This window comes from Mya arenaria, chromosome 3 (genome assembly GCF_026914265.1).
Source record: "Mya arenaria isolate MELC-2E11 chromosome 3, ASM2691426v1".
Taxonomy (NCBI): domain Eukaryota; kingdom Metazoa; phylum Mollusca; class Bivalvia; order Myida; family Myidae; genus Mya; species Mya arenaria.
Window position 1 is genome coordinate 1,280,197 of NC_069124.1, and position 27,971 is coordinate 1,308,167.

Below are 27,971 nucleotides of genomic sequence, written 5' to 3' on the forward strand. Positions count from 1 at the left end.
CTATGATTGTGTGCAAATTTAATAAAATGATAAAATTTTAGGAATCAATTCTGCGGGAACTTTTGAAAGAAAAGGTATTTTGTCATTTTTTGAGAAGCGGCGGATCTAGAATTTTATGTAATAGGGGGTGTAAATTTTAAATTAACTTAACTTATATTTGTAAAACTGTTAAAATTCGGGGAGGAAAAGTTTTTTAAAAGTGAACCCGGTGTGGTGCTCGAACACACGACCACCGGAACACAAGCACTGCGCTCTAACCAACTGGCCGGTTATTACCCACACACTAGTCATTCTAAGATGCCGTCCAGTGTTCTTTAGAATGACTTACCCACACACCTACCCCCATTGACATTTTATTAGGTCGCTCTCGGCATTCTTGCCTTTTACTTCTGACACTCAGTTAGGTAAACCTAGGCATAGGAGTAAATGGCGTAAAGTGTATGGTGGTTAAGAAACTGCCGCCTGGTTAGCTCAGTTGATAGAGCTCTGTGTTAGTGTTCCGGTTGTTGTGGGTTCGAGCCCCACACCAGGCACATTTTTTCTCCCAGGTTATCTTTAATGGTGGTAAAGGGGGGATGGCAGGAGTGCCTCCGTCGTCCTAAAAGGTTAATGGTGAGAAGAGCTAGTGTAGTGTGTGTTGGTAAGAACCAGCGAGGCATCTTTTAGCCCTCCTGAGGAGTCACTCATGCAGCATCACAAGGGTTTAAAGATAGATGAGTAATATAGGGATAAATGGTACTCACTAAAAAGTCCCTAAATTGCTCACCTATCCTTAAACCAATGTTGCGTGCGCTGCCAGATGCACGCCTCTTTAAAACAAGTGTAATATTGAGTACTTGTATGAATGCTGTAGCTTACTGCTGAAAGAAATTACTCACACTGCTTTTTGGTGGTTACCAGCTGGAGCATTTAATTAAATTGAATAATCAATAACAATATTTATAGTTTACCCTTCAGAAAAAACTCCAATCACAGTTTTATTTATAATTGACATGTGACAAAACATGAAAAATACATAGAGTTCTATTATTTAACTTTTTATTAAAAATTACACTCACACTAATAAGAGTATTCTTTAATTATTATTTGCAGAAAAAATGGATGATCAACAAACCTCACCAAGAACACTGCGTCCAAGACGGTCTAAATCATCAACACCAATTGGACATGCCGACTCAATCGGTAGTCACACTCCAAATGGGATCGCTGCCGCTATGATGGTTACCCCAATTGTCCGCAGAATGACACCAAGCACTCCTGGAATTGACGCCAGTTTCATGACGGGTGATAAAGTCAGTCCAATGTTAGCAAAACTCAGAATGACACCAGGTAAAGTGTTGCTCTAATTACTAAACCTCTATCTTTACATCATGTTACGTTTCCAACATTAGAATATCAGTTTGTGAAATAAATGTGTATAATTGATCACTCAATGATAAAATCTTTTGTAACATAAATTGAACGGTAAATTGAGGAGGTGAAAAAAAATTATTATTACTAAAACTGTAAAACAATGTCTTAGACATTTAACAGTAATGGCCTATTTTTCCTGGAAGACTGTATAATAGGTGAAATATCCATTACATGTAAAGCAAATGTACATCTGTGTATGTATAAAATTTAAACAGGAGGCATTCATGTTAAATTGTAAGATTTATAAGATATTCAAATTGATAAATGACTAGTGATTTATTTCAGGTAGACTTCTCAAAGATAAACAGACACTGTTAGTGCGGAAACATGAAGAAACTAGACGAAACCTGGACAAGCTGAATGTGGGAGGGGGCGTGTCCATGTGGCCGGAGATGGTCAGCATGAGACTGACCAGAGTGGATGTATACATACTAGCAGGCCTAAATGTTGTATTGGCCGCCTTGGTGGTCGCTGTATTCCTAGCTCTCCATGGTGGGACGATCAAACAGCTTCTGGTTTATTCTGAGAGACTTCTTCGGTTTTCTCATAAGCACCGGGTTGTAGTAGACAATGGTCAAGAAGCATTGTACACATCTCTAGTAGATTGGCATAATGGCTACAAGGACTTGGTGGTTTGTATTTGATCTCTTTGTGTTTGAGTCAAAAACGCTATGTCTTGTCATATATATATATATATATAAAAAAATGTTCAAATACTTCTGATACATTGCTGGTATGATATACAGTGAATATTATAGTTTAACCAATGGCGAGCAGCATCCACTTGAGGTGATTAAACTCAAATAGTTAGCAATGAAAGCTTCTGATTGCATGATAATGTTAAGAACTAGTGCTAGTCATTTCTTTGAAACAACCAGGTGTGTATTTAAAAGGTAAAATGTTTGACATTTGGTTGACAATCTGATACAAAGCAATAACCGACATGCAACACTCCTCATTGTAATCATACATGACGCATTCTTCAAGTTTGCATTGTCTTTCAGACTGGTAGTAGATGGGACGGCTATTTCTTGTATAACTTTTGTTTTTCATGTTTATTCAAAAGTATTTCCAAAGAGTTTGATATAGCTTCTCTTTTTTAAACAAAGAGTGAAACTAAGAAGTATGTTGATCTGAATCTGTTTAAGGATAAATGGGTCAGATGAAAATATAGATGTCTACTATTAGGCCATATGTTAAGCCTTATCTGGGACACAATCACTTGACTTCACAAAGTAGACCAGTATTGGTAACTACCTAGGAAACTGACCCAAGTCTAATTAAAATTAGCGATTAAATCAAGCTAAATCAATTGGTTTTAACTTAATTACTCATTTTAATGTGTTAAAAGATTTAATATGTACCATTTAATTCCAGTCATCGATTCACGAGTCGTTTGATGTGAGTAATGTTCCCTGGAGCTACAGGCTGTACCTGCTGGCGTATGTCGCTGTGTTGGTTATTCTGTTCTACTACCTCATAGACAACATGTTTGCAAAAAGCAAACTCTCACCAAAAAGGATTAAACGATGGTGGGTAGAATTCATTTTTGTGTCAACTCAAGTGTGACGTCAGCAAAACCTTGTGAAGACCTAAGTATTTATTATTGTATCATGAAGCAATTTAATGAAAGTGTTTGTGGACATAATGTCTCGGTCAAGTTTTATGATAGGATTAAATGCATTAGTAATTCTAGATTTTCGAAGAATAAGGAGGGCTATACTACTCGCCCCAGCGTCGGCGTCCGCTTTAAGTTGTAGGGCAAGTTGGGATTTTCACTTATAAGTCCAATACCCTTCATTCAATTGACTTAATACTTCACACAGTAGTTCAGAGCCATCACATAATGAGGTTAGATAATTCCATATTATCCTTTATACAAATTTTGGCCCCTGATTGACTATGGAACTTAGGTTAAAGTTTTAGGGCAGGTTTGGATGTTTATTGATAACTTCTATACCCTTCATTCAATTGACTTAATACTTCACACAATTGTTCAGGACCATCACACAATGAGGTTACATAACTCCATTTTATCCTTTATACAAGTTATGGCCCCTGATTGACTAAGGTTAAAGTTTTAGATCAGGTTAAAGTTTAAGGGCAATTTGTGATTTTACCCTTCATTCAGTGTTCTTAATGCTTCGCACAATTAATGACGACCATCTTACAATAAGGTCACGTAACTCCATTTTAACCCTAAATACAAATTAATATACATCTGTCCAAGTCTGCTACATAGGTAGATAGCCTTAGTAACCATTGTGAAGAGCTTTATTTTGCATATTGATGTGTTTGCTGCATCCAACAATTGAATTAAAGAGTTCATAAATATAATAATTATTACCCCCATTAACTTCATCACAGTGTTTGTAAGCATAATATTACAAAAGTTTGATCAATCCGTAAATTTTTCAAGTTTAAGTTACACCACAGTTATGTCCCTTTTGGATTACCGTGTACATATAATCAGACAAAGTTCAGATTTCTTCCTTGATATTAACATTTGTATTGGTTTGAATATGACTGATGAAAAATGTTGGCATCCGCATGCTGTCCTCTTGTTTGGAGTATGTGCTTTATACAGGTAAATTACCTTAGGGTTTTATGTGTTTCAAAATTCAACAGAAGAAATGGACATGAATGGAATTGTTTTATAAACAATTGAAGGAACAAAATCCCTACCAGTAAAAAAGCTCAACCTAAAAATAGATATCAACATAACAAGTTTCAACAGTCGTATAACCTAAACCAAGTCTGCTACATTTTATTATATATCCGTCCAAGTCTGCTACACACTATTATATATCTGTCCAAGTCTGCTACATACTATTATATATCTGTCCAAGTCTGCTACATACTAATATACATCTGTCCAAGTCTGCTACATACTAATATACATCTGTCCAAGTCTGCTACATACTAATATATATCTGTCCAAGTCTGCTACATACTAATATACATCTGTCCAAGTCTGCTACATACTAATATAGTTATATACATCTGTCCAAGTCTGCTACATACTAATATAGTTATATACATCTGTCCAAGTCTGCTACATACTAATATACATCTGTCCAAGTCTGCTACATACTAATATACATCTGTCCAAGTCTGCTACATACTAATATACATCTGTCCAAGTCTGCTACATACTAATATACATCTGTCCAAGTCTGCTACATACTAATATACATCTGTCCAAGTCTGCTACATACTAATATACATCTGTCCAAGTCTGCTACATACTATTATGCATCTGTCCAAGTCTGCTACATACTATTATGCATCTGTCCAAGTCTGCTACATACTAATATACATCTGTCCAAGTCTGCTACATACTAATATACATCTGTCCAAGTCTGCTACATACTAATATACATCTGTCCAAGTCTGCTACATACTAATATACATCTGTCCAAGTCTGCTACATACTAATATACATCTGTCCAAGTCTGCTACATACTAATATACATCTGTCCAAGTCTGCTACATACTAATATACATCTGTCCAAGTCTGCTACATACTAATATACATCTGTCCAAGTCTGCTACATACTAATATACATCTGTCCAAGTCTGCTACATACTAATATACATCTGTCCAAGTCTGCTACATACTAATATATATCTGTCCAAGTCTGCTACATACTAATATGCATCTGTTCAAGTCTGCTACACACTAATATACATCTGCCCAAGTCTGCTTCATACTAATATACATCTGTCCAAGTCTGCTACATACTAATATGCATCTGTCCAAGTCTGCTACATACTAATATACATCTGTCCAAGTCTGCTACATACTAATATACATCTGTCCAAGTCTGCTACATACTAATATACATCTGTCCAAGTCTGCTACATACTAATATACATCTGTCCAAGTCTGCTACATACTAATATAGTAATATACATCTGTCCAAGTCTGCTACATACTAATATACATCTGTCCAAGTCTGCTCCATACTAATATAGTTATATACATCTGTCCAAGTCTGCTCCATACTAATATAGTTATATACATCTGTCCAAGTCTGCTACATACTAATATACATCTGTCCAAGTCTGCTACATACTAATATACTCTGTCCAAGTCTGCTACATACTAATATACATCTGTCCAAGTCTGCTACATACTAATATACATCTGTCCGAGTCTGCTACATACTAATATACTCTGTCCAAGTCTGCTACATACTAATATACATCTGTCCAAGTCTGCTACATACTAATATACATCTGTCCAAGTCTGCTACATACTAATATGCATCTGTCCAAGTCTGCTACATACTAATATACATCTGTCCAAGTCTGCTACATACTAATATACATCTGTCCAAGTCTGCTACATACTAATATACATCTGTCCAAGTCTGCTACATACTAATATACTCTGTCCAAGTCTGCTACATTCTAATATACATCTGTCCAAGTCTGCTACATACTAATATACATCTGTCAAAGTCTGCTACATACTAATATGCATCTGTCCAAGTCTGCTACATACTAATATACATCTGTCCAAGTCTGCTACATACTAATATACATCTGTCCAAGTCTGCTACATACTTATATACATCTGTCCAAGTCTGCTACATACTAATATACTCTGTCCAAGTCTGCTACGTACTAATATACATCTGTCCAAGTCTGCTACATACTAATATACATCTGTCCAAGTCTGCTACATACTAATATACATCTGTCCAAGTCTGCTACACACTAATATAGTTATATACATCTGTCCAAGTCTGCTACATACTAGTCTGCTACATAGTAATATACATCTGTCCAAGTCTGCTACATACTAATATAGTTATATACATCTGTCCAAGTCTGCTACATACTAGTCTGCTACATACTAATATACGTCTGTCCAAGTCTGCTACATACAAATATACATATGTCCAAGTCTGCTACATACTAGTCTGCTACATACTAATATACATCTGTCCAAGTCTGCTCCATACTAATATACATCTGTCCAAGTCTGCTACATACTAATATACTCTGTCCAAGTCTGCTACGTACTAATATACATCTGTCCAGGTCTGCTACATACTAATATACATCTGTCCAAGTCTGCTTCATACTAATATACATCTGTCCAAGTCTGCTACACACTAATATAGTTATATACATCTGTCCAAGTCTGCTACATACTAGTCTGCTACATAGTAATGTACATCTGTCCAAGTCTGCTACATACTAATATAGTTATATACATCTGTCCAAGTCTGCTACATACTAGTCTGCTACATACTAATATACGTCTGTCCAAGTCTGCTACATACAAATATACATATGTCCAAGTCTGTTACATACTAGTCTGCTACATACTAATATACATCTGTCCAAGTCTGCTCCATACTTATATACATATGTCCAAGTCTGCTACATACTAATATGCATATGTCCAAGTCTGCTACATACTAATATACATATGTCCAAGTCTGCTACATACTAGTCTGCTACATACTAATATACGTCGGTCCAAGTCTGCTACATACTAGTCTGCTACATACTAATATACATATGCCCAAGTCTGCTACATACTAATATAGTTATATACATCTGTCCAAGTCTGCTACATACTAGTCTGCTACATACTAATATACATATGCCCAAGTCTGCTACATACTAATATAGTTATATACATCTGTCCAAGTCTGCTACATACTAGTCTGCTACATACTAATATACATCTGTCCAAGTCTGCTACATACTAATATACATCTGTCCAAGTCTGCTACATACTAATATAGTCATATACATCTGTCCAAGTCTGCTACATACTAGTCTGCTACATACAAATAAACATATGTCCAAGTCTGCTACATACTTATATATATATATATACAAATATACAAATACAAATACATTTGTATAGCGCAAAAAGTATTGTTCAATATTCGATTGCGCTTCACACAGTTTATGCGCTATTTTACACAAGGCTATATACAGTCATTTACACATTAAATCTGGTAGGCTCTTAATTATAAAACAGTCCAAACAAATAAGTTTTCAGTTCCTTTCTAAAAGTAGGTTCACTTTTAATGTGTTTTATGTCTCTAGGAAGAGCATTCCACCATTTTGGCCCAACCACAGCAAGTGATCTTTCAGCAATTCTGGTTCTGGTTCTTGGAACAATAAATTGAATGTCATCAGAAGATCTTAGTCTGTATTTTCCCTGAACACGGTTTAACAAAGACCTCAAATAAGATGGAGCTATATATTTCTGTATATGATACTTTTTTATTGTATTACTTATTACTTTTTACACATCCATTTCCAGGGTGAGCATATTAGTGCTGACGAGTGCATGGACATTGATGATTGCTGTCATGTATGTGATAGCCCTACAGACGGAGATGGCCATTGAAAACAATGTATACAATCTGGCAAACTCACTGGTAAGTTCCACCATGCACCCTCAGATATTCAAATAGCTCTCACATTAGTTTGTAGCTTGACTATTCGAAGAATAAAGAGTGCTTTTTCTGCTTTCCCGGGCATTCCATTTAAGTTTTGGGGGAGTTTTGATTTTCAGTAATACGGTAACTCAAAAACTCTTCATTCAATTGAATTGTTACTTCACACAAGGCCCCTGATTCACCTAGAATGTTTGGATTAAGTTTTTGGCATGTGAATTGATTGTATCTCAAACATATCAGAATCAATTGACATTTTACTTCACTAAGTGTTGAAGGCAGTCAGACATTAAGTTAAATAACTCTCATTGATCCTTGATAATAGTTATGGCCCCTGTATTTTACTTTGAAAGTGTTTCAACAAGTTAGGGCTTTTAGTCATTTCTCAAAAATCATAAATGTAGTTAACATTATACTTCACTGAAGTGATACGGGCCATCAGACAATTAGATTGAATAACTCTACCTGATCAGCAGAAAAGTTACAGTCCCTGATTGAGTTAGTTTGATTATATTTTTTAGCAAGATTTTGGTCGTTTCTTCAAACAAATTCATTCAATTTACATAATACTTCAACGTTGTATTCAAGGTCATTAGGCAATCAGACTAGAGTACTCCATATGATTCTTAATACAAGTTATGGCCCCTGTTTCTGATTTATAGATTTACGAACAAGGTGGTGTTCTAGGCAAACATGCTGAATACAGACAGAGGACTACTAAATTTATTGATTTACAGTTTAGAGTGCATTTTGATATCACGCCAATATATCATCAATCATGCATGATAATCAGTAATATATCTCATAGACAACAAAGCGTAATAGTTGAGTGTGCTTTCTTACAGACAGTTCTTGTTAAACTGATAACCCACAAAACACAGTGTTGTAAGGAAAGAATTCCATATATTTGTGATATATTTCCAGTTAGAATCGTTAATAATTCTATAGATATTTTGCAGTTTCAAGAATAATTCCGCTCTTACTGACTTACACATACATGAATTTATTGACTGTTTACAACTTATTTCAGTTTTTGCAATTAATTACTAATTTACGTAGTTTTATATCAGTTATCTGGGTCACTCTTTTCATTACTTTCAAGGCTCGCTCGCTCGATGAAATAAAATGAATATCTCACTGAAAAAATAAGAAAATTTTATTTCCTGTGATTTCAGGCAGATGTGATATCCACCAATCTGTCTAGTGCCAAATACCAGCAAGTATTGATGTACTGGCAGACCAAGTGTCTACCCCCGACGTCACACGGGACCATTTCCATATTTGGTATTCTACCTGTACGGGACGTGACTTACTATCTACAGTATTACAGTGTTCCCCTGGCAACTGTGTTGTTGACACCAGTGTTCCGATTGGTTGTTGCATTACTTACCCTTTACAACAATGATTATGTGGGCAAGATCTCCTGATGTGAAACAATGCAATATCATAGATATAACATGGCTGTGAAATCAATGTGACCTCAATAAAGTTAGTTTTTTAGCATGGATACGTATGTGGTTTTAGTAAAATGAAAGACAGTATCATCAACAGATGAAGAGTGTGGTTTTGTGATAGAGATGTATACAACCTACCCTGAAGATGAAGAGTGTGGTTTTGTGATAGAGATGTGTACAACCTACCCTGAAGATGAAGAGTGGTTTTGTGATAGAGATGTGTACAACCTACCTTGAATATGAAGAGTGTGGTTTTGTGATAGAGATGTGTACAACCTACCCTGAAGATGAAGAGTGTGGTTTTGTGATAGAGATGTGTACAACCTACCCTGAAGATGAAGAGTGTGGTTTTGTGATAGAGATGTGTACAACCTACCCTGAAGATGAAGAGTGTGGTTTTGTGATAGAGATGTGTACGACCTACCCTGAAGATGAAGAGTGTGGTTTTGTGATAGAGATGTGTACAACCTACCCTGAAGATGAAGAGTGTGGTTTTGTGATAGAGATGTGTACGACCTACCCTGAAGATGAAGAGTGTGGTTTTGTGATAGAGATGTGTACGACCTACCCTGAAGATGAAGAGTGTGGTTTTGTGATAGAGATGTGTACAACCTACCCTGAAGATGAAGAGTGTGGTTTTGTGATAGAGATGTGTACGACCTTCCCTGAAGATGAAGAGTGTTGTGACATTCACATGAAAAGAAATCCACATGATGACACTAAAATGACTATAATAATGATAAAAAAGTGACTATACTGACACCAACATCTAGAATTAAAGTAATGACAAACAAGTGACTATACTGACTTGAACAATTCAATTTAGTGTTTTTATGTAGTATTTGAAGTGACCTTTCTTAGTCTCAGTATTTAAGGATATTGATCCATTTTTAGATTGTCTGCTTTTGAAGAAAAAATTGACATCAGTAGCTTTTTCGTAACAAATAAGTTTCATCACTGAATATTATTACAACTGTTAGAAAGAAGACCCAAACTGCTTGGAACAAATGTCAAAACAGAAATAAAAATGGTACATTTAGAAGCTACAACCCTTCTTATAACCGGTCTTAAAAAAACCTTAGGATTTTTTATCCCCATTTTGCCAGAAACAATAAGCACAGTAATAGCAAGGTTCACAACTCTGGCCTTTATAATTGTCAAGTAGGCCACTTGTTTAACTGAAACAATAACAACAGACAAGTAGCACTTTGCTGGGTGGCACTCTACATGTTCATAATCTATCAATACTTTTAATTTCTATATATATGTAGTCAAAACCATATCAATATGAAGTCAAGACAATATCTATATGAAGTGAAGGCAATATCTATATGAAGTCAAGACCATATCTGTATGTAGTCAAGACCATATCTATATGTAGTCAAGACCATATCTATATGTAGTCAAGGCAATATCTATATGTAGTCAAGGCAATTTCTATATGTAGTCAAAACCATATCTATATGAAGTCAAGACAATATCTATATGTAGTCAAGACCATATCTATATGAAGTCAAGACCATATATATATGTAGTCAAGACCATATCTATATGTAGTCAAGGCAATATCTATATGTAGTCAAGGCAATTTCTATATGTAGTCAAAACCATATCTATATGAAGTCAAGACAATATCTATATGAAGTCAAGACCATATCTGCATAAAGTCAAGACCATATCTGTATGAAGTCAAGACCATATCTATATGAAGTCAAGACCATATCTGTATGAAGTAAAGGCAATATCTATATGAAGTCAAGACCATATCTGTATGTAGTCAAGGCAATATCTATATGTAGTCAAGACCATATCTGTATGTAGTCAAGGCAATATCTATATGTAGTCAAAACCATATATATATGAAGTCAAGACAATATCTATATGAAGTAAAGGCAATATCTATATGAAGTCAAGACCATATCTGTTTGTAGTCAAGGCAATATCTATATGTAGTCAAGACCATATCTGTATGTAGTCAAGGCAATATCTATATGTAGTCAAAACCATATCATTATGAAGTCAAGACAATATCTATATGAAGTCAAGACCATATCTATATGAGTCAAGACCATATCTGTATAAGGTCAAGACCATATCTGTATAAGGTCAAGACCATATCTGTATGAAGTCAAGACCATATCTATATGAAGTCAAGACAATATCTTTATGAAGTCAAGACCATATCTGTATGAAGTCAAGGCCATATCTGTATGAAGTCAAGACCATATCTATTATGAAGTCAAGACCATATCTGTATAAGGTCAAGACCATATCTGTATGAAGTCAAGACCATATCTATATGAAGTCAAGACAATATCTTTATGAAGTCAAGACCATATCTGTATGAAGTCAAGGCCATATCTGTATGTAGTCAAGGCAATTTCTATATGTAGTCAAGACCATATCTATATGAAGTCAAGACCATATCTGTATAAGGTCAAGACCATATCTATATGTTGTCAAGACCATATCTATATGAAGTCAAGACAATATCTATTAGAAGTCAAGACCATATCTGTATGAAGTCAAGGCCATATCTGTATGTAGTCAAGGCAATTTCTATATGTAGTCAAGACCATATCTATATAAAGTCAAGACCATATCTGTATGAAGTCAAGACCATATCTGTATGTAGTCAAGGCAATTTCTATATGTAGTCAAAACCATATCTATATGAAGTCAAGACAATATCTATATGAAGTCAAGACCATATCTATATGTAGTCAAGACCATATCTGTATGTAGTCAAGGCAATTTCTATGTAGTCAAGACCATATCTATATGTAGTCAAGACCATATCTATATGTAGTCAAGACCATCCCTATGTGTAATCAAGACGATATCTATATGTAGTCAAGATGATATCTATATGTAGTCAAGACCATATCTATGTGTAATCAAGACGTTATCTATATGAAGTCAAGATGATATCTATATGTAGTCAAGACCATATCTATGTGTAATCAAGACGATATCTATATGAAGTCAAGACCATATCTGTGTGAAGTCAAGACCATATCTGTGTGAAGTCAAGACCATATCTATATGTAGTCAAGACCATATCTATGTGGAGTCAAGACCATATCTATATGTAGTCAAGACCAAATCTATATGTTGTCAAGACCATATCTATATGTAGTCAAGACCATATCTATATGTAGTCAAGACCATATCTATATGTAGTCAAGACCATATCTATATGTAGTCAAGACCATATCTATATGAAGTCAAGACCATATATATATGTAGTCAAGACCATATCTATATGTAGTCAAGACCATATCTATATTTAGACAAGACCATATCTATATGTTGTCAAGACCATATCTATATGAAGTCAAGACCATATCTATATATAGTCAAGTCCATATCTATGTGTAGTCAAGACCATATCTATGTGTAGTCAAGACCATATCTATATGTAGTCAAGACCATATCTATATGTAGTCAAGACCATATCTATGTGTAGTCAAGACCATATCTATATGTAGTCAAGACCATATCTATATATAGTCAAGACCATATCTATATGTAGTCAAGACCATATCTATATATAGTCAAGACCATATCTATGTGTAGTCAAGACCATGTCTATATGAAGTCAAGATGATATCTATATGTAGTCAAGACCATATCTATGTGTAATCAAGACGATATCTATATAAAGTCAAGACCATATCTGTGTGAAGTCAAGACCATATCTGTGTGAAGTCAAGACCATATCTATATGTAGTCAAGACCATATCTATGTGTAGTCAAGACCATATCTATATTAGTCAAGACCAAATCTATATGTTGTCAAGACCATATCTATATGTAGTCAAGACCATATCTATATGTAGTCAAGACCATATCTATATGTAGTCAAGACCATATCTATATGTAGTCAAGACCATATCTATATGAAGTCAAGACCATATCTATATATAGTCAAGACCATATCTATATGTAGTCAAGACCATATCTATATGTAGTCAAGACCATATCTATATGTAGTCAAGACCATATCTATATGTTGTCAAGACCATATCTATATAAAGTCAAGACCATATCTATATATAGTCAAGACCATATCTATGTGTAGTCAAGACCATATCTATGTGTAGTCAAGACCATATCTATATGTAGTCAAGACCATATCTATATATAGTCAAGACCATATCTATGTGTAGTCAAGACCATATCTATATGTAGTCAAGACCATATCTATATATAGTCAAGACCATATCTATATGTAGTCAAGACCATATCTATATATAGTCAAGACCATATCTATGTGTAGTCAAGACCATATCTATATGTTGTCAAGACCATATCTATATGTTGTCAAGACCATATCTGTATGTAGTCAAGACAATATCTATATGTTGTCAAGACCATATCTGTATGTAGTCAAGACCATATCTATATATAGTCAAGACCATATCTATATGAAGTCAAGACCATATCTATATGTAGTCAAGACCATATCTATATGTAGTCAAGACCATATCTATATGTTGTCAAGACCATATCTATATGAAGTCAAGACCATATCTATATATAGTCAAGACCATATCTATATGTAGTCAAGACCATATCTATGTGTAGTCAAGACCATATCTATATGTAGTCAAGACCATATCTATATATAGTCAAGACCATATCTTTGTGTAGTCAAGACCATATCTATATGTTGTCAAGACCATATCTATATGTAGTCAAGACCATATCTATATGTTGTCAAAACCATATCTGTATGTAGTCAAGACCATATCTATATATAGTCAAGACCATATCTATATATAGTCAAGACCATATCTATATGTAGTCAAGACCATCGCTATATGTTGTCAAGACCATATCTGTATGTAGTCAAGACCATATCTATATGTTGTCAAGACCATATCTATATGAAGTCAAGACCATATCTATTATGAAGTCAAGACCATATCTATATGAAGTCAAGACCATATCTATTATGAAGTCAAGACCATATCTGTATGAAGTCAAGACCATATCTATATGAAGTCAAGACCATATCTGTATGAAGTCAAGACCATATCTATATGAAGTCAAGACCATATCTATTATGAAGTCAAGACCATATCTAAATGTAGTCATTGTCAAGACCATATCTATTTGAAGTGAAGGCAATTTCTAAATGAAGGCATATAACATCCCCCAACTTAACAAGAGAATTCATTTTTTAGCTCAACTGTTCAAAGCTTAAGGAGGCTATACTTCTTGATCCGGAGCTGTGTTGGCGTCCAGTTAAAGTTTTGGGGCAATTTTGCATTTCCACTTATAAATCCAATACCCTTGATTTATAAATCCAATACCCTTCATTCAATTCACCTAATACTTCACAAGGTTTTGCAGGACCATCACGCAATGAGGTTACACAACTCCATATTATTCTTATTACAAATTATGGGCTCTGATTGAGTTTGGTTAAAGTTTTAGGGCACATTGTGTCATGTTAAAGTTTTAGGGCAAGTTGGGATTTTTAACTTATAACTTCTGTACCCTTCATTCAAGTGACTTAATACTTCACACAATTGTTAACGACCATCTTACAATTAGGTAATATAGCACCATTTCATTCTAAATACAATGTTTTGCCCCTGATTGACTTAGGAACTTAGGCACATTGTGTCTGGTTAAAGGTTTAGGGCAAGTTGGAATTTTCACTAACTACTGCTATATCCTTCATTTAATTCACTTTATACTTTACACAGTTTTTCAAGACCATCACACAATGAGGTTACATAACTCCTTATTATCCTTATTACAAAGTATGCCCCCTGATTGACTTAGGAACTTAGGTTAAAGTTTTAGGGCTCATTGTGTCAGGTTAAAGTTTTAGGGCAAGTTGGAATTTTTTACTAATAACTTCTTTACCCTTCATTCAAGTGTCTTAATTCTTCACACATTTGTTTACGACCATCTTACAATTAATTTACATAGCACCATTTCATCCTAAATACAGTTATTGCCCCTGATTGACTTATGTTTGGTTAAAGTTTTTGGGCACATTGTGTCAGGCACGTTATTATATTTTTATTCAGGTTTTCACAAAGTGAAAGCTGGACGGGCCAGCAGAAATGTGACTTAAAACTCACCTATGGTATTGAATAATTTTAGTTACATTTGACATAAAGTATATACATGTATGAACAGTTAAAGAAGACCTTACACTGGATTGCATTTCGGGCCCCTACGATCAAAACATATTGTTTTTGCCCTGTCCGTCAGTCAGTCAGTGCGTCAGTCTGTATGCCACGCTTCGTTTCCGCTCAATAACTGTAGAACGCTTAGACCCAGGAATTTCATACCTGGTATGCTAGTTGGTCATGACTAATAATCGATGACCCCTATTGATTTTGAGATCACTAGGTCAAAGGTCAAGGTCGCCATGACCTTGAGGTGAAGAAACCGTTTCCGCTCAATAACTAAATATCCTTTGGGTCCAGGAACTTCATACTTGGTATGCTAGTTGCTCATGACTAGTAGATGACCCCTATTGATTTTGAGATCAAAAGGTCAAAGGTCAAGATTACCTTCAGGTAAAAAACGATATGTTAGCGGTGACCTTAAGCTTAAAAATGGTTTCTGCTCAATAACTAAAGAACGCTTATACCCAGGAACTTAACACTTGGTATGCTAGTTGTTCATGACAAGTAGATGACACCTATTGATTCTGAGATCAGTAGGTCAAAGGTCAAGGTCACTGTGACCTTGAGGTAAAGAATTGGTTTCCACTAAAAAAAACTAAAGAACGCTTGCACCCAGGAACTTCATACTTGGTATGCAAGATGGTCATAACTAGTAGATGACCCCTATTGATTTTGTGATCAGTCAGTCAGTCAGTCCGTCAGTCTGTACTTCACACTTCATTTCGGCCCAATAAATAACGAACGCTTGCACCCAGGTACTTCATACTTGGTATGTTAGTTGGTCATGACTAGTAGATGACCCCTATTGATTTTGAGATTAGTAGGTCAAAGGTCAAGGTTGCAGTAGATGTTCACTATTTAATACGGGTAAATAAACCAAACTTCACTGTTGGTTTGTCTCCACTCCAAAATTACAAATTTCATGTCCATCATTTATTTTTTCTCAGCTACGACCACACAATAGGGGAGACAAGCACTTTTTCAAAAAAGCAATCTCTAGTTGTTACTATAAATTGATAACCATTTGGTACTGAATAACTTAAGCTCTAGTTGTTACTATAAATTGATAACCATTTGGTACTGAATAACTTAAGTTAGGGTTGACATATTGAGAACAAACTTGGTATGTAGGAAGAATTTATGGAGGACTTCCATGTGATTGCATTTTGGGCCCCTAAGGTCAAAGTCACTGTTGCTAAGAGTAGAAAAAAAATCCAGTTGAAACTGAATCTCACATCAAAGGCTAAAGTTCTTCTGTCAATCAAAACCGGGTTTCATTGCATTGCGGTGTTTCTTATTTATTTTTTAATTTGACTTATGTTTTTTATTGCTTATGAAAGGCACATATTACATCCCAATTGTAGTTATTTTTAAGACATAACGGCATATAGCTGAGCTACAACAGCTATATATATATTTGGTTGTTGTTGTTTTTTAAATTTATTAAGGAGGTGCAGTTGTTAATAAACAATATAATAATTGTTTCATATTTATTCCATTTTTCATAACATTGACATGTACTTCATAAACACCTACACATAGCACAAAGTAGTAGTATAAAGGCTAATTTCATTAATTCAATTTACCATTCAATGTCTTGAAAAATTAATGTTAATCATGTTGGTGATTGTTTTTTAAAAAAAAATATCAGCAAACTAAGAGTCAGTTTTATATTACAAGTAAAATAATATGTATGAAAATACCAAAAACGTTTTAAATGAAAATATTTAAAATACTGACGTTGGAATCTCAAAGTTCAAAATGCAATATTATTTTACATCACAATACACAAAGCACCATTACATATAAAAAAAAATATTGTACTGTAAAATAAACTTCACTTTAATCTTGTCATTGACTCTACAACTTTCATGTACTTCACTATACCCCCCCCCCCCCCAAAAAAAAATAAAATAAATAAATAATGGAGAAACAATATTTTACAAATCTATGTTATGATTAAAACCTACAGGGTGTCTTAAAAATGGGTGGTGTGATTACTAATAAACTAAAATATATAACTTGATTTCAAATAGAATGAATGTGTCAATCATTTTCATATGAATTTCTATACTTATTTAATTGTCGAATATTTACAGAAATGTCTGAAAATGAGTATGGATGTTAACTAATGAAAATTAAACAGTTGTATCATTTATTACAATCATTTCTTAATAAAAAGATAATCTAAAATGTAAAACCTGTAAAAAATAATACATATCATTGTACATGCATTGTAAATCTCAAGCAATACACACCGAAAAATGCATTATCCGTTTACCACCTGGCGCAATAAGCTGTATTCCACTCTGCTCACAACACAACAAGTATTATTGCGCAATGTTAAGATCATGCGATAAGACAAAATTGTATGTAAAAGAAATAATATGTCTTTAAAGAGTTTTTAAACAGTAATGTATAACTTATAAAGTAGTTCTCTGTTTTCATCAGAAATTCATGTCTATTCTGGAAGGTCATATTCGACTCTCACAGAATTTTTCAGATTTTCACTTCATTCAGATAGTGCAGATAGTGCTGAAATACAACCTACCAGATCAAAACGCAGTTCTAATAACCCTATTCTACTATACACAAGAATGCATAATATTATGAAAAAAAGTAAACAAAATAAAGTAAGTGTTCATTAAATGACTATAAGATCTTAAAGGTTTTCCTGAAGTAAATCATTGATACACTGTCATGGATTTGGAAAATAAATGAAGAAAAATGAAATCTGATACCATTAACTTAATTTAAAACGCTTCAAACAACCTAATGTCCTAAACCAATATTTGTAAAAATGAATTGGAAAACATCAAATCTATACTTGGAGTCAATACTCATAACTTAAAAAATTAACTTGATTTAGAACACTCAGCAATCTATATCCAATGTTCAGGTTGGCTACCGGTATATGTTTTCTCCTATTAAATCAATAAATGACTGTCTATACAAACTTATATTTTAAGTATCATTTCGCAAAAGCGTAAGAAGTCAAAAAAGCTTCAAAAAGATGTAGTTCATGAAGAATAACAACAAAATAAAATACAATACAATTAAATGTAAATGTACAAGAGTACAAAATTGTCGTGTACAACTTAGCAAATGGTTTGTTGGGGGAAGGGTACAATAAATACCACAGACAAATAAATTAGGAAAGGCACACTGCAGTTTGTACAAAAATATTTTGTGTAGTTTACTGTTTTTACAAGACAAACGGCTTGGATAATTATAATTACACAACCAATAACACTTTCAATCATAATGACAAACTTCTAGGTTGAATATAAACCGAGAGTGGCGCCATTCACATCCTTACTATTTTAACACTGCTGTTATAGCTACACTCTAGCCCACAACTTCCTACTAAATCTGCTATAAGGGGACAAAGCAAGGCCCTATTTAAACCTGAAACACCGGTTGATCATAACTGTGATCATCTCCAACTTTTCACCTCCAACTTCTAGCCTGATTACAAATGCCTACAAAGCAAAATCTATGTCAGCCAATGAGAGCTTGGCTTACAAGACAATCAGCCAATCAGGTTAGCTGTTGCATAACTAATTTGGAATCGAATTGTCCTGTCTGAAGTATCAAGACCCATCGCCACCATTAAGGAAGTCTATGCTGGGAAAAACAATGTGGTCCACATCACTCTGAAATCATAAGACATATTGATTGAAATAAAGCTGAACTAGATATCATAGAAAAAATTCTGCAATCAAACATCTTAACTTACAGCACATAAAATCTTTATCTGATGCTTCAGTCTGATCAATGTTAATAGCTGGTTCATGTCATGTGTGGAGTCAAATATTCACAATGGTCTACATGTACCTAGTACACATCCTTCATACTCCAAGATCTGCAAACAAGTACCAATTACTCGTTAGACTGTAGTGATATTATGGACTGTTACTGACAAAAATGCAAAATATGAAACACCAATAAAATAAATCAAAATTAGTGTCCAGGAAAAGAACTCTTTCAAAACACCAATGTATTGCTAGTACCTGGACCACATCTGAGTATCTGGGCGGTGGTCTGTAGTTGTACACATAAGTGTACATGGGTGTATATGTGAGATCCCCCATGTTGTTCTCCGGGCTGGTGTTGTCATCATCGTCATCGTCCCACAGATTCACAGCACCACCCACACTTTCAACATACGTAGGTGGGTCTACAAAATGAAGTTGTCATCAAAACCTGACCCAGACAAATATACAAGCTCATATATACTCACAAAAAAAGAAAGTATCCACTTATTTTTTGTTGATATTTTAATAGCCTGGGCTGAAATGCATAGACATTTCCCTGTCCTCAAAATATGGAATATTGTCAACAGCCTAACCTTACAATAGTTTAACAATGGTTTATTCATTAAATCATTCATAGTGTTAAATGCTTATTCATTGTATTTCTTCACAGAATATGTTGGTGGTAATCCACAGTAATTAGAAATACTGATATATCATAAATATAAAACTATGACCTTCAAAAGGCGGAGGTGGGGTTATGGTCTCGCGGTAAGGTGGGGGGTTGGGCACGTCAAGGTAGGCGGCAGCAGCAAGTAATGCCTGTGCCTCATGGAAAAAGCGCGAGTCAGCGTACGAGTGGGGACCACCTCTGTATGGTACTGTGCCGATGATGATGGGTAGGTGTATTGTCAAGTTGTATGCACCAGGTATGTGTAGAGCCACCTAATGATAGATAATAAGAGATTATAAAGAAGAAAGTTAACAACATGAACAATGCTTATTTAATGTGTATACATTTAAAATTCCTATACAAGTAAACATGATGTACCTGTCATTTATTTGTGTAACACAGAAACAAAGAAAGGAGACTTTGCTGTTTTTGTGAGCGGGAATGTCGGTTGACTGCAAGGATTTTATCTCTGACTAGGAATTCTGACCCTTAACACCATAGAATTTTGAAAGAACTCCCTGCTTCAAATAAAAGGGGACACAAGGGGTAAAGGTTACCTTGACGAAATAGTCGACCTTCATGACAACAATTGATGATTGAGGGGGTGAAGGTGACCCTGACGAAATAGTCGACCTGCATGACACAATAATTACTGATTGAGGGGACACAGGGGGTAAAGGTTACCTTAACGAAATAGTCGACCTTCATGACACAACAATTGATGATGGAGGGGGACACAGGGGGTATCTTCAGGAGCTGAGAATCCCAGCTGCCCCGTGTTCCTGGACCCACTGGCAGACCTGTTAACATAAAAAACAGGAAGAACTAATATCATTGTTATTTACCAATAAGATATTGCTTTGATCATTGCAGTCAAAGAGCACATTTTGAGGAAGACAGCATTTGTCTGTTTAACAACATTATCAAGCAGTACAACTCACACTATTTTAGCCAGAATGTTAGTACTTTCACACGCTGCACAATTTATGTCAGTGTTAACTTGGAACTTCCAAGTTTTGTCTGTAAACCGCCAATGCTTAATGAGTTATAGCCAAAGTTTTCTAGTTTAATGCAGCCTTCCTCAAACATTTACAATTCTTTTAAAGAGTTTTGGTAGATTATTATTCAGATCTTCCAAACATTTGATCCTCTGTTGGTACAAGAGAGGTATATGTTGTTTCTGTAAATAGGTAGATTTGAGGCAGTAGATAGATAGATATGTGTCTATAGATATATAGATTTGTGTATGTATATAGATAAGTTTGTGTATATAGATAGGTAGATTTGTGTCTATAGCTAGATAGATTTGTGTCTAAAGATAGATAGATTTGTATCTATAGATAGATAGATTTGTTTCAGTAGATAGGTGGATTTGTGTCTATAGATAGGTAGATTTGTGTCTATTGATAGATAGATTTGTATTTATATATAGGTAGACTTGTATCTGTAGATAGATAGATTTGTGTCTATAAATAGATAGATTTGTATCTGTAGATAGATATATTTGTATCTTTAGATAGGTATATTTGTGTCTGTAGATAGATAGATTTGTGTTTATAGATAGGTAGATTTGTGTCTATAGATAGATAGATTTGTATCTATAGATAGGTAGATTTGTGTCTATAGATAGGTAGAGTTGTGTCTATAGGTAGAAAGATTTGTGTCTATAGATAGATAGATTTGTATCTGTAGATAGATTTGTGTCTATAGATAGGTAGATTTGTGTCTATAGATAGGTAGAGTTGTGTCTATAGATAGGTAGAGTTGTGTCTATATATAGGTAGAGTTGTGTCTATAGATAAGTAGATTTGTGTCTTTAGATAGGTAGATTTGTGTCTATAGATAGGTAGAGTTGTGTCTATAGATAGGTAGAGTTGTGTCTATAGATAGTTAGATTTGTGTCTATAGATTGGTAGAGTTGTGTCCATAGGTAGAAAGATTTGTGTCTATATATAGGTGGAGTTGTGTCTATAGATAGTTAGATTTGTGTCTATAGATAGGTAGAGTTGTGTCTATAGGTAGAGTTGTGTTTACAGATAGGTAGAGTTGTGTCTATAGGTAGAAAGATTTGTGTCTATAGATAGGTAGATTTGTATCTGTAGATAGATAGATTTGTGTCTATAGATAGATAGATTTGTGTTTATAGATAGATAGATTTGTATCTATAGATAGATAGATTTGTATCTATAGATAGATAGATTTGTATCTTTAGATAGGTAGATTTGTGTCTGTATATTGATGGATTTGTGTCTGTATATTGATGGATTTGTGTCTGTATATTGATAGATTTGTGTCTGTATATTGGTAGATTTGTGTCTGTATATTGATAGATTTGTGTCTGTATATTGATAGATTTGTGTCTGTATATTGATAGATTTGTGTCTGTATATTGATGGATTTGTGTCTGTATATTGATAGATTTGTGTCTGTATATTGGTAGATTTGTGTCTGTATATTGGTAGATTTGTGTCTGTATATTGATGGATTTGTGTCTGTATATTGATAGATTTGTGTCTGTATATTGATAGATTTGTGTCTGTATATTGGTAGATTTGGGTTCCATAGAGGAATATGATCAAATCAAGAAATGTATTTTATGCATGCATGTTAATGTTCAAGCTGGTGAAAATAGCAATACCTTGGCCATTATTAGCTATGAAAAAGATGGGCAATACCGCTAAATGCTGGACATTTTAAAATGTAAAACATAGCTCCCCCAGCAAAACCTGCATATTTTTGCCGATACCAGCCCTCTTGGGTTGTCTTTAACACAGCTTTAGCACAACTTTTAAGGCACAGGTAGTTTGCATATTCTTCATAAGACAGGAATTACCGGTCAACACAGTGAACTTCGTTTTCCGAATTCTTGATTTCCCACTGGCAAAGAACGTCTGGGTTTGGTACAATGTTGCATATGGGATAACGGTACGCTTCGACAGATTGTCAAACTCAGCCGATATTGCAATTGATTCACCTGCAGAAAAATTTTATGTTTTCATTTGACAACTTCATACTTGTATCTCGTAAGGAATTTTTGAATGCATACAAATTATGTCAACATGTATTAATGCGAACTTCTTACAAAAATACAAGGTCTTCATTAATGGAACATCTCTAATATCAAATTGAAACTTATCGTATTTTGAGTATATTTAATTTTTGATTAAATAGCAAAGGAAGATCAGTAGTCACTGTAAGATGGAATGGATGTCAACTTTTGTATGGCATTATTGAACATGTATGCATGTATGTGAACACATTACACAATGTTAGAGATTTTTTTGCCGGAATTCCATTTTTTAATGAGGACCTAGGAAAGCAAAAATATGCTATTTTATTTTAAGAACAGTCTGGTGATAAGTGGTTGTACAATAACCAAATTTAGAAATGGGAAATACAGTTTTTGCCAATTCTGGGGTGATAGAGAGCGACTGAGGCGACATGACTGGTAATCATTCCTGACCGAGATATTATGCCCATACACAGTCCAATAACTATATGCCACCCTTTGGGAGCATAAATATGCACTTAACTTAAAAATAACAAATTGGCTTCAAGTACAAATTTTGCTTTTGAATTATATCCTACAGCATATTGACCAAATATTCAATATAAACTATGAGAGAATGCACTTTTAAAAATTGTAAAAGAAATTATATTTTGAATCATGTTATGAGACTTTGTGGTAAAATAAGTTGAGACTTAGAATTGAATAAAGTACTAGTGTGATATTGGGCCAGGCATTGCAAATAACTTCCAGCTCTTACCAGACACAAAAGAAATCACATTTTTTGTTCCGTCTACGTGTATAGTAAATTTGGTAAACAAATCTAAGACACTAAATTTTACAAGATTGGGCTGGTGGGTCAGATGAGTGTAGCAAACTCTGGCACACTGTTCTACATTTTTATTATTATCATTCTCAGGCAAAATCTGTATTTTGAAGACAATTTTTACACAACTTTTTATTAAGAGTAAAAATCCTTCTGTTTTGACAATTTTTTCACAACTAGGCATAAGTGTTAATGTTCCTACCTGGGCAGTATCCTCTACGGTCAGTGCGGGCGGTGATGGAGATTGGACCAGAAGTGAACAGCCAACAACACAGTGTCTTCTCCACACTGCTCTCTACACACACCTAAGTACAGCGTACATTTCAACATATGTGTTCAAGTTTGGTTTAAACTCATTTATTTACAGCTCAATTGAGCAGATGGCTATGAATCGCTCAGACATCTGTTTCCCCGGTATGTCCCCTTTAAATTGTCAAAACAAAGAACCTCCTGGTGGAGCTTGAACCACTGACCTCATGGGTGAAGGCAAACACCTGTACATTTACAACTACAACTATATCACAACATTCAACTTATCACTCTCAAGGTGCTTATGATGATACAAACTTTGTGACCAGCTTAGTTACCACCAATCAATCTCGCAATTCTACAGACAAGAATCCAACCTAGGATTCTGAGATGAAAAGCAAGTCACACCAAGTGCTCTTACCATTACACAGTTACCTAGGCAGGGTATAAAATGTGCTAACCACAGGCTAACTAATAACAAACAAGCTTGTTTTTATCGATATTGCAAACATATTCTATCACTTCTTGAAATTTATAGTACATCCCTCCAGAAGAGCTTAACAGAGCCAAGTATTTTGCTCTTTGTGACTGAATTAATATTGGATCGTGACATCATACTTAATGATCCACTTACCTGAGTTTCAATGATAAACTATAAGCTATAGCTTATGTACAAAATAAACACACTGATTCCAGTGGTCGCAGTCAGTCCCTTGGAATAAAATTGTCAAAGTTATAATACAAGAACTATAACCTCTTGTACGTAGCTTTTGTATAAATAGAATGTAAGTAAATGACCAGCCCAAACCTGATACTCTGGTTTGTTGATGTCTATGGGACTGATAACGGTGAAGGCTTTCTTCGTCTTTGTGTTGAAGGACCATGGCTTGTCCATCTCCGCCTTCAACCAGTAACGAATACTTCCATGCTTCCCCTCGAATGATGTGGCTATCCCACTAGAAACGATTAAATAATAATAAAGTTGGAACACTTTCACATTTGTACATGCTTTTTTTATAGAAACACAAAATTAAACTATAATAAGTGTACCTTTCAAGTTCTTAACAACAAGTATAAAATATATGTTAAATGGCAAATCCTATCAATTATGTATAATTATTTTCAAAGCTTGGTTTCACAAACCAGACAATGCAAAAACATTTCAGCAGTGCAACTGGTATATTGTTTATAATAGATTTCAGATTTTTGGTATTAGATTTTTCATGAAGCTAAATTAATAGCCAGGTTCCAATTTCTCCAAAGTTCTTAAGTGTAACAAGCTCAAGGTGAGTACCGGTAGCTTAATTCATTAAGCTAAATTTCATACTTAATTATCTTAATTTTACTACGTGAAAAATTGTTTAACAGGATAATCATATTTTGTTTAATTGTATATATTTGTTTGACGATATGCTTTGTTGCATAAGTCGAAATAAACTTCTGTTCTGTTCATGAAGATTATTTCCTTTTAAAGTCCAAAATGTCTTAAGAATGTAAACATTACACAAAATTATACCAAAACAAAAATAGTGAGCTATAATCAAGAGACTAAAAATATTTCAAGAAATCAGAGCCTGTCTTTTCAAAAATAATTCTATCAATCAAAAGAGAAATGTGATCATAGGTTTTTTTTATAAAACCTGTTATCAGTTGTTCCGTCAATCCACATGATCATTACCCTGATTTTTACCCAATATCAATACCTCACGATCATTATCCCATGATCATTACCCCACAAATATTACCGAACAATCATAACCCCTCAATCATAACCCCATAATCATAACCCCACGAAAATTACCTCATGATCATTACCCTGATCATTTTTCCATGAACATTACCCCATGAAGATTACCCAAAAATCATTACATCACAATAATAACCCCATGATCATTACCTCACAATAATAACCCCAAAACCATTACCTATGATCGTTACCCCACAATCATTACCCATCAATCATTACCCCATAATCATAACCCTATGATCATTACCCCACAAACATTTCCCCATGAGAATTACCCCACAATCATTACCCCATGAACATTACCCCACAATCATAACCCCACAATCATTACCCCACAATCATGACCCCACAATCATAACCCCACGATCATTACCCCACGATCATTACCCCACGACCATTACCTCACGACCATTACCCCACAATCATTACCCCACGACCCCTAACCCCAAGATCATTATAACTTGATCATTACCCCATGATCATTACACCAAAATCATTACCCCACAGTCATTACCCCATGGGCAGGTCAAAATGGAACTTGAATTCATGCCGACCTTCTGTGAGGGTATCTCTCCCTTCTGACACCTCTGAAAGTAAAGAACTATGTACTATACTGAATTGGTAAAGGACCATAAATTTTAATAGTGACTTTAACATGTACAATTTAATTAAAAATTTAAAATGTATTGCACAATTTGATATAAAGTTTAGAACCGCACCATAGAAGTACCGGTATTATTATTGTTAATTCAGGAGTACATAAATGATACATATGTTTAAGTTTTATAAATTTGCTTTTTCGATTCCACTTTTGAAATGAAGTGTTTTCAAAATAAAAACATTCACACTGCTTGCATAATTAACAGTTGATGATGAATGAGTACCACAAGCTTGACATCATGATTTCATTCACAGAATGATGTGCCTTGGAATATTTCTATTTTTGTACACCAACTCCACATATTATGTTAATACATGATCAATCAGACTGCACGCTGTGACTGTTATTTATAATATAAACAAACCATACCTCCACCGAAAAGCACCTGTCTTTTGAAGAAATATTCTACTTCAGCGTTGTAATGTTCTGTGTAAGAGCCAAGCCTGCTTCCAGTACTTCTAGATTCGGTCCAATGTACTTTAGCTACGCCTCTCATAAAAATTCGTAACGACCTCATTTTCATGTCTCCTTTCAGTTCGACAATAACCTTTCCCATTATTTTCCCACCAGGATGAAACACTGTCTTATTTTCACTCAGAATTATCTGAAAACTCTTCAACTTGCCCATTTTGTGCATTTTCGGTGCTTTTGTTGAGATTTTAATCTCCAAATGCTCTAAGAATTTCGAAAATGGTGTCGGAATATTTCAATACCTCCATCTGTCAAAACCCGGAAGCGAATTGATCTTGCACGCGCGCGCATCACGTTTGGCTACAGATGCTGATTGTTACTATAAATAGATGAACGCGCGATAAAGTAGCGCGCAGTGTCGATGCCCTCGTGCGGCTGCTATGTTAGGATGTTAGTAACGAATAAAATATCGTAAACGTGTTTTAATTCGACATCATTGTAACTATGATTTATTCAATTTAAACAAGATGAATCACTTAACATGTAGTACGTTAGAGAAATCATAATGTACTAGGATTTACCAAACGCGATGCATTTTTGTTCAACAACATGGTTATACGAATCCTATTGTCGAAAACTATTGAACAGAAAGCAGTCTGTATGTGGGTCAATTATTGTTTCCTTTCATGCGCGTTGACCTTGCTTCAATCAAATAAGACGCGTAATCTTCGAAATCTGCTTATAATACAAAATTGTATTATTCTATTGACCTTACAAAATTTAGCACACAATAACTGAAACCAATTTATTGAACTTATTTACTTACAGTTGCTGTAAAGAATATTATTTCTAAAGATCAAAAAATGTTTAATTTAATAGTTTTAGAGATTCGAGTTTGTTTAAAGGTTTTTAGAAATAATTTAACTCAATCAAATTGTGTTGACAGTGGAGCATACATAGACACAGCGTCGTGTCCACTATACAAGAGAAATCAGATGTGAACGACACAAATTATCACGAACCTGAAAGAAAACAAGGAAGGATAGCAACGAAAAGCAAGAACAATCCGCAAAACAAGCACAAGGAAAGTTTTAAGACTGGGAATTGAAATTTAGATATGCAAGCCGACAAAACAGACAAAATAACGTTGCGGTAAATGCGCTTATAGTAAATAGTTTTAATG

The 27,971-nt window shown here is 34.5% G+C and overlaps 2 protein-coding genes across 2 annotated transcripts; one reads left to right on the forward strand and one right to left on the reverse strand.

Annotated features, from left to right (window-relative positions):
* Positions 1-16: 16 nt before the first annotated feature.
* On the forward strand, positions 17-9,279 carry LOC128228950 (uncharacterized). Its single transcript, XM_052940533.1, has 6 exons — positions 17-74; positions 1,093-1,329; positions 1,699-2,045; positions 2,791-2,945; positions 7,712-7,829; positions 9,023-9,279. Exons 2-6 carry the CDS (start codon positions 1,098-1,100, stop codon positions 9,272-9,274), a joined length of 1,104 nt encoding a protein of 367 aa, XP_052796493.1. The 5' UTR covers positions 17-74; positions 1,093-1,097; the 3' UTR covers positions 9,275-9,279.
* Positions 9,280-16,935: 7,656 nt separating this feature from the next.
* LOC128228087 (arrestin domain-containing protein 3-like) lies at positions 16,936-27,595 on the reverse strand. The gene is made up of 9 exons (XM_052939177.1): positions 26,747-27,595; positions 26,231-26,303; positions 24,778-24,925; positions 23,923-24,025; positions 22,721-22,861; positions 20,572-20,687; positions 19,952-20,159; positions 19,473-19,639; positions 16,936-19,115 (listed from the first exon to the last, which is right to left on the reverse strand). Exons 1-9 carry the CDS (start codon positions 27,012-27,014, stop codon positions 19,053-19,055), a joined length of 1,287 nt encoding a protein of 428 aa, XP_052795137.1. The 5' UTR covers positions 27,015-27,595; the 3' UTR covers positions 16,936-19,052.
* Between the last annotated feature and the right edge of the window lie 376 nt (positions 27,596-27,971).

Excerpts from the sequence above, each read along its gene's own strand:
- LOC128228087 (XM_052939177.1), bottom strand. The coding sequence starts at position 27,014 with ATGCACAAAATGGGCAAGTTGAAGAGTTTTCAGATAATTCTGAGTGAA. Across the intron at positions 20,688-22,720 it reads GAAGTTCACTGTGTTGACCG|GTCTGCCAGTGGGTCCAGGA; the intron begins GTAATTCCTGTC and ends TTATGTTAACAG. Across the intron at positions 19,116-19,472 it reads GATACTCAGATGTGGTCCAG|AGTGATGTGGACCACATTGT; the intron begins GTACTAGCAATA and ends TTATGATTTCAG.
- LOC128228950 (XM_052940533.1), top strand. The coding sequence starts at position 1,098 with ATGGATGATCAACAAACCTCACCAAGAACACTGCGTCCAAGACGGTCT. Across the intron at positions 1,330-1,698 it reads AAAACTCAGAATGACACCAG|GTAGACTTCTCAAAGATAAA; the intron begins GTAAAGTGTTGC and ends GATTTATTTCAG. Across the intron at positions 7,830-9,022 it reads ACAATCTGGCAAACTCACTG|GCAGATGTGATATCCACCAA; the intron begins GTAAGTTCCACC and ends CTGTGATTTCAG.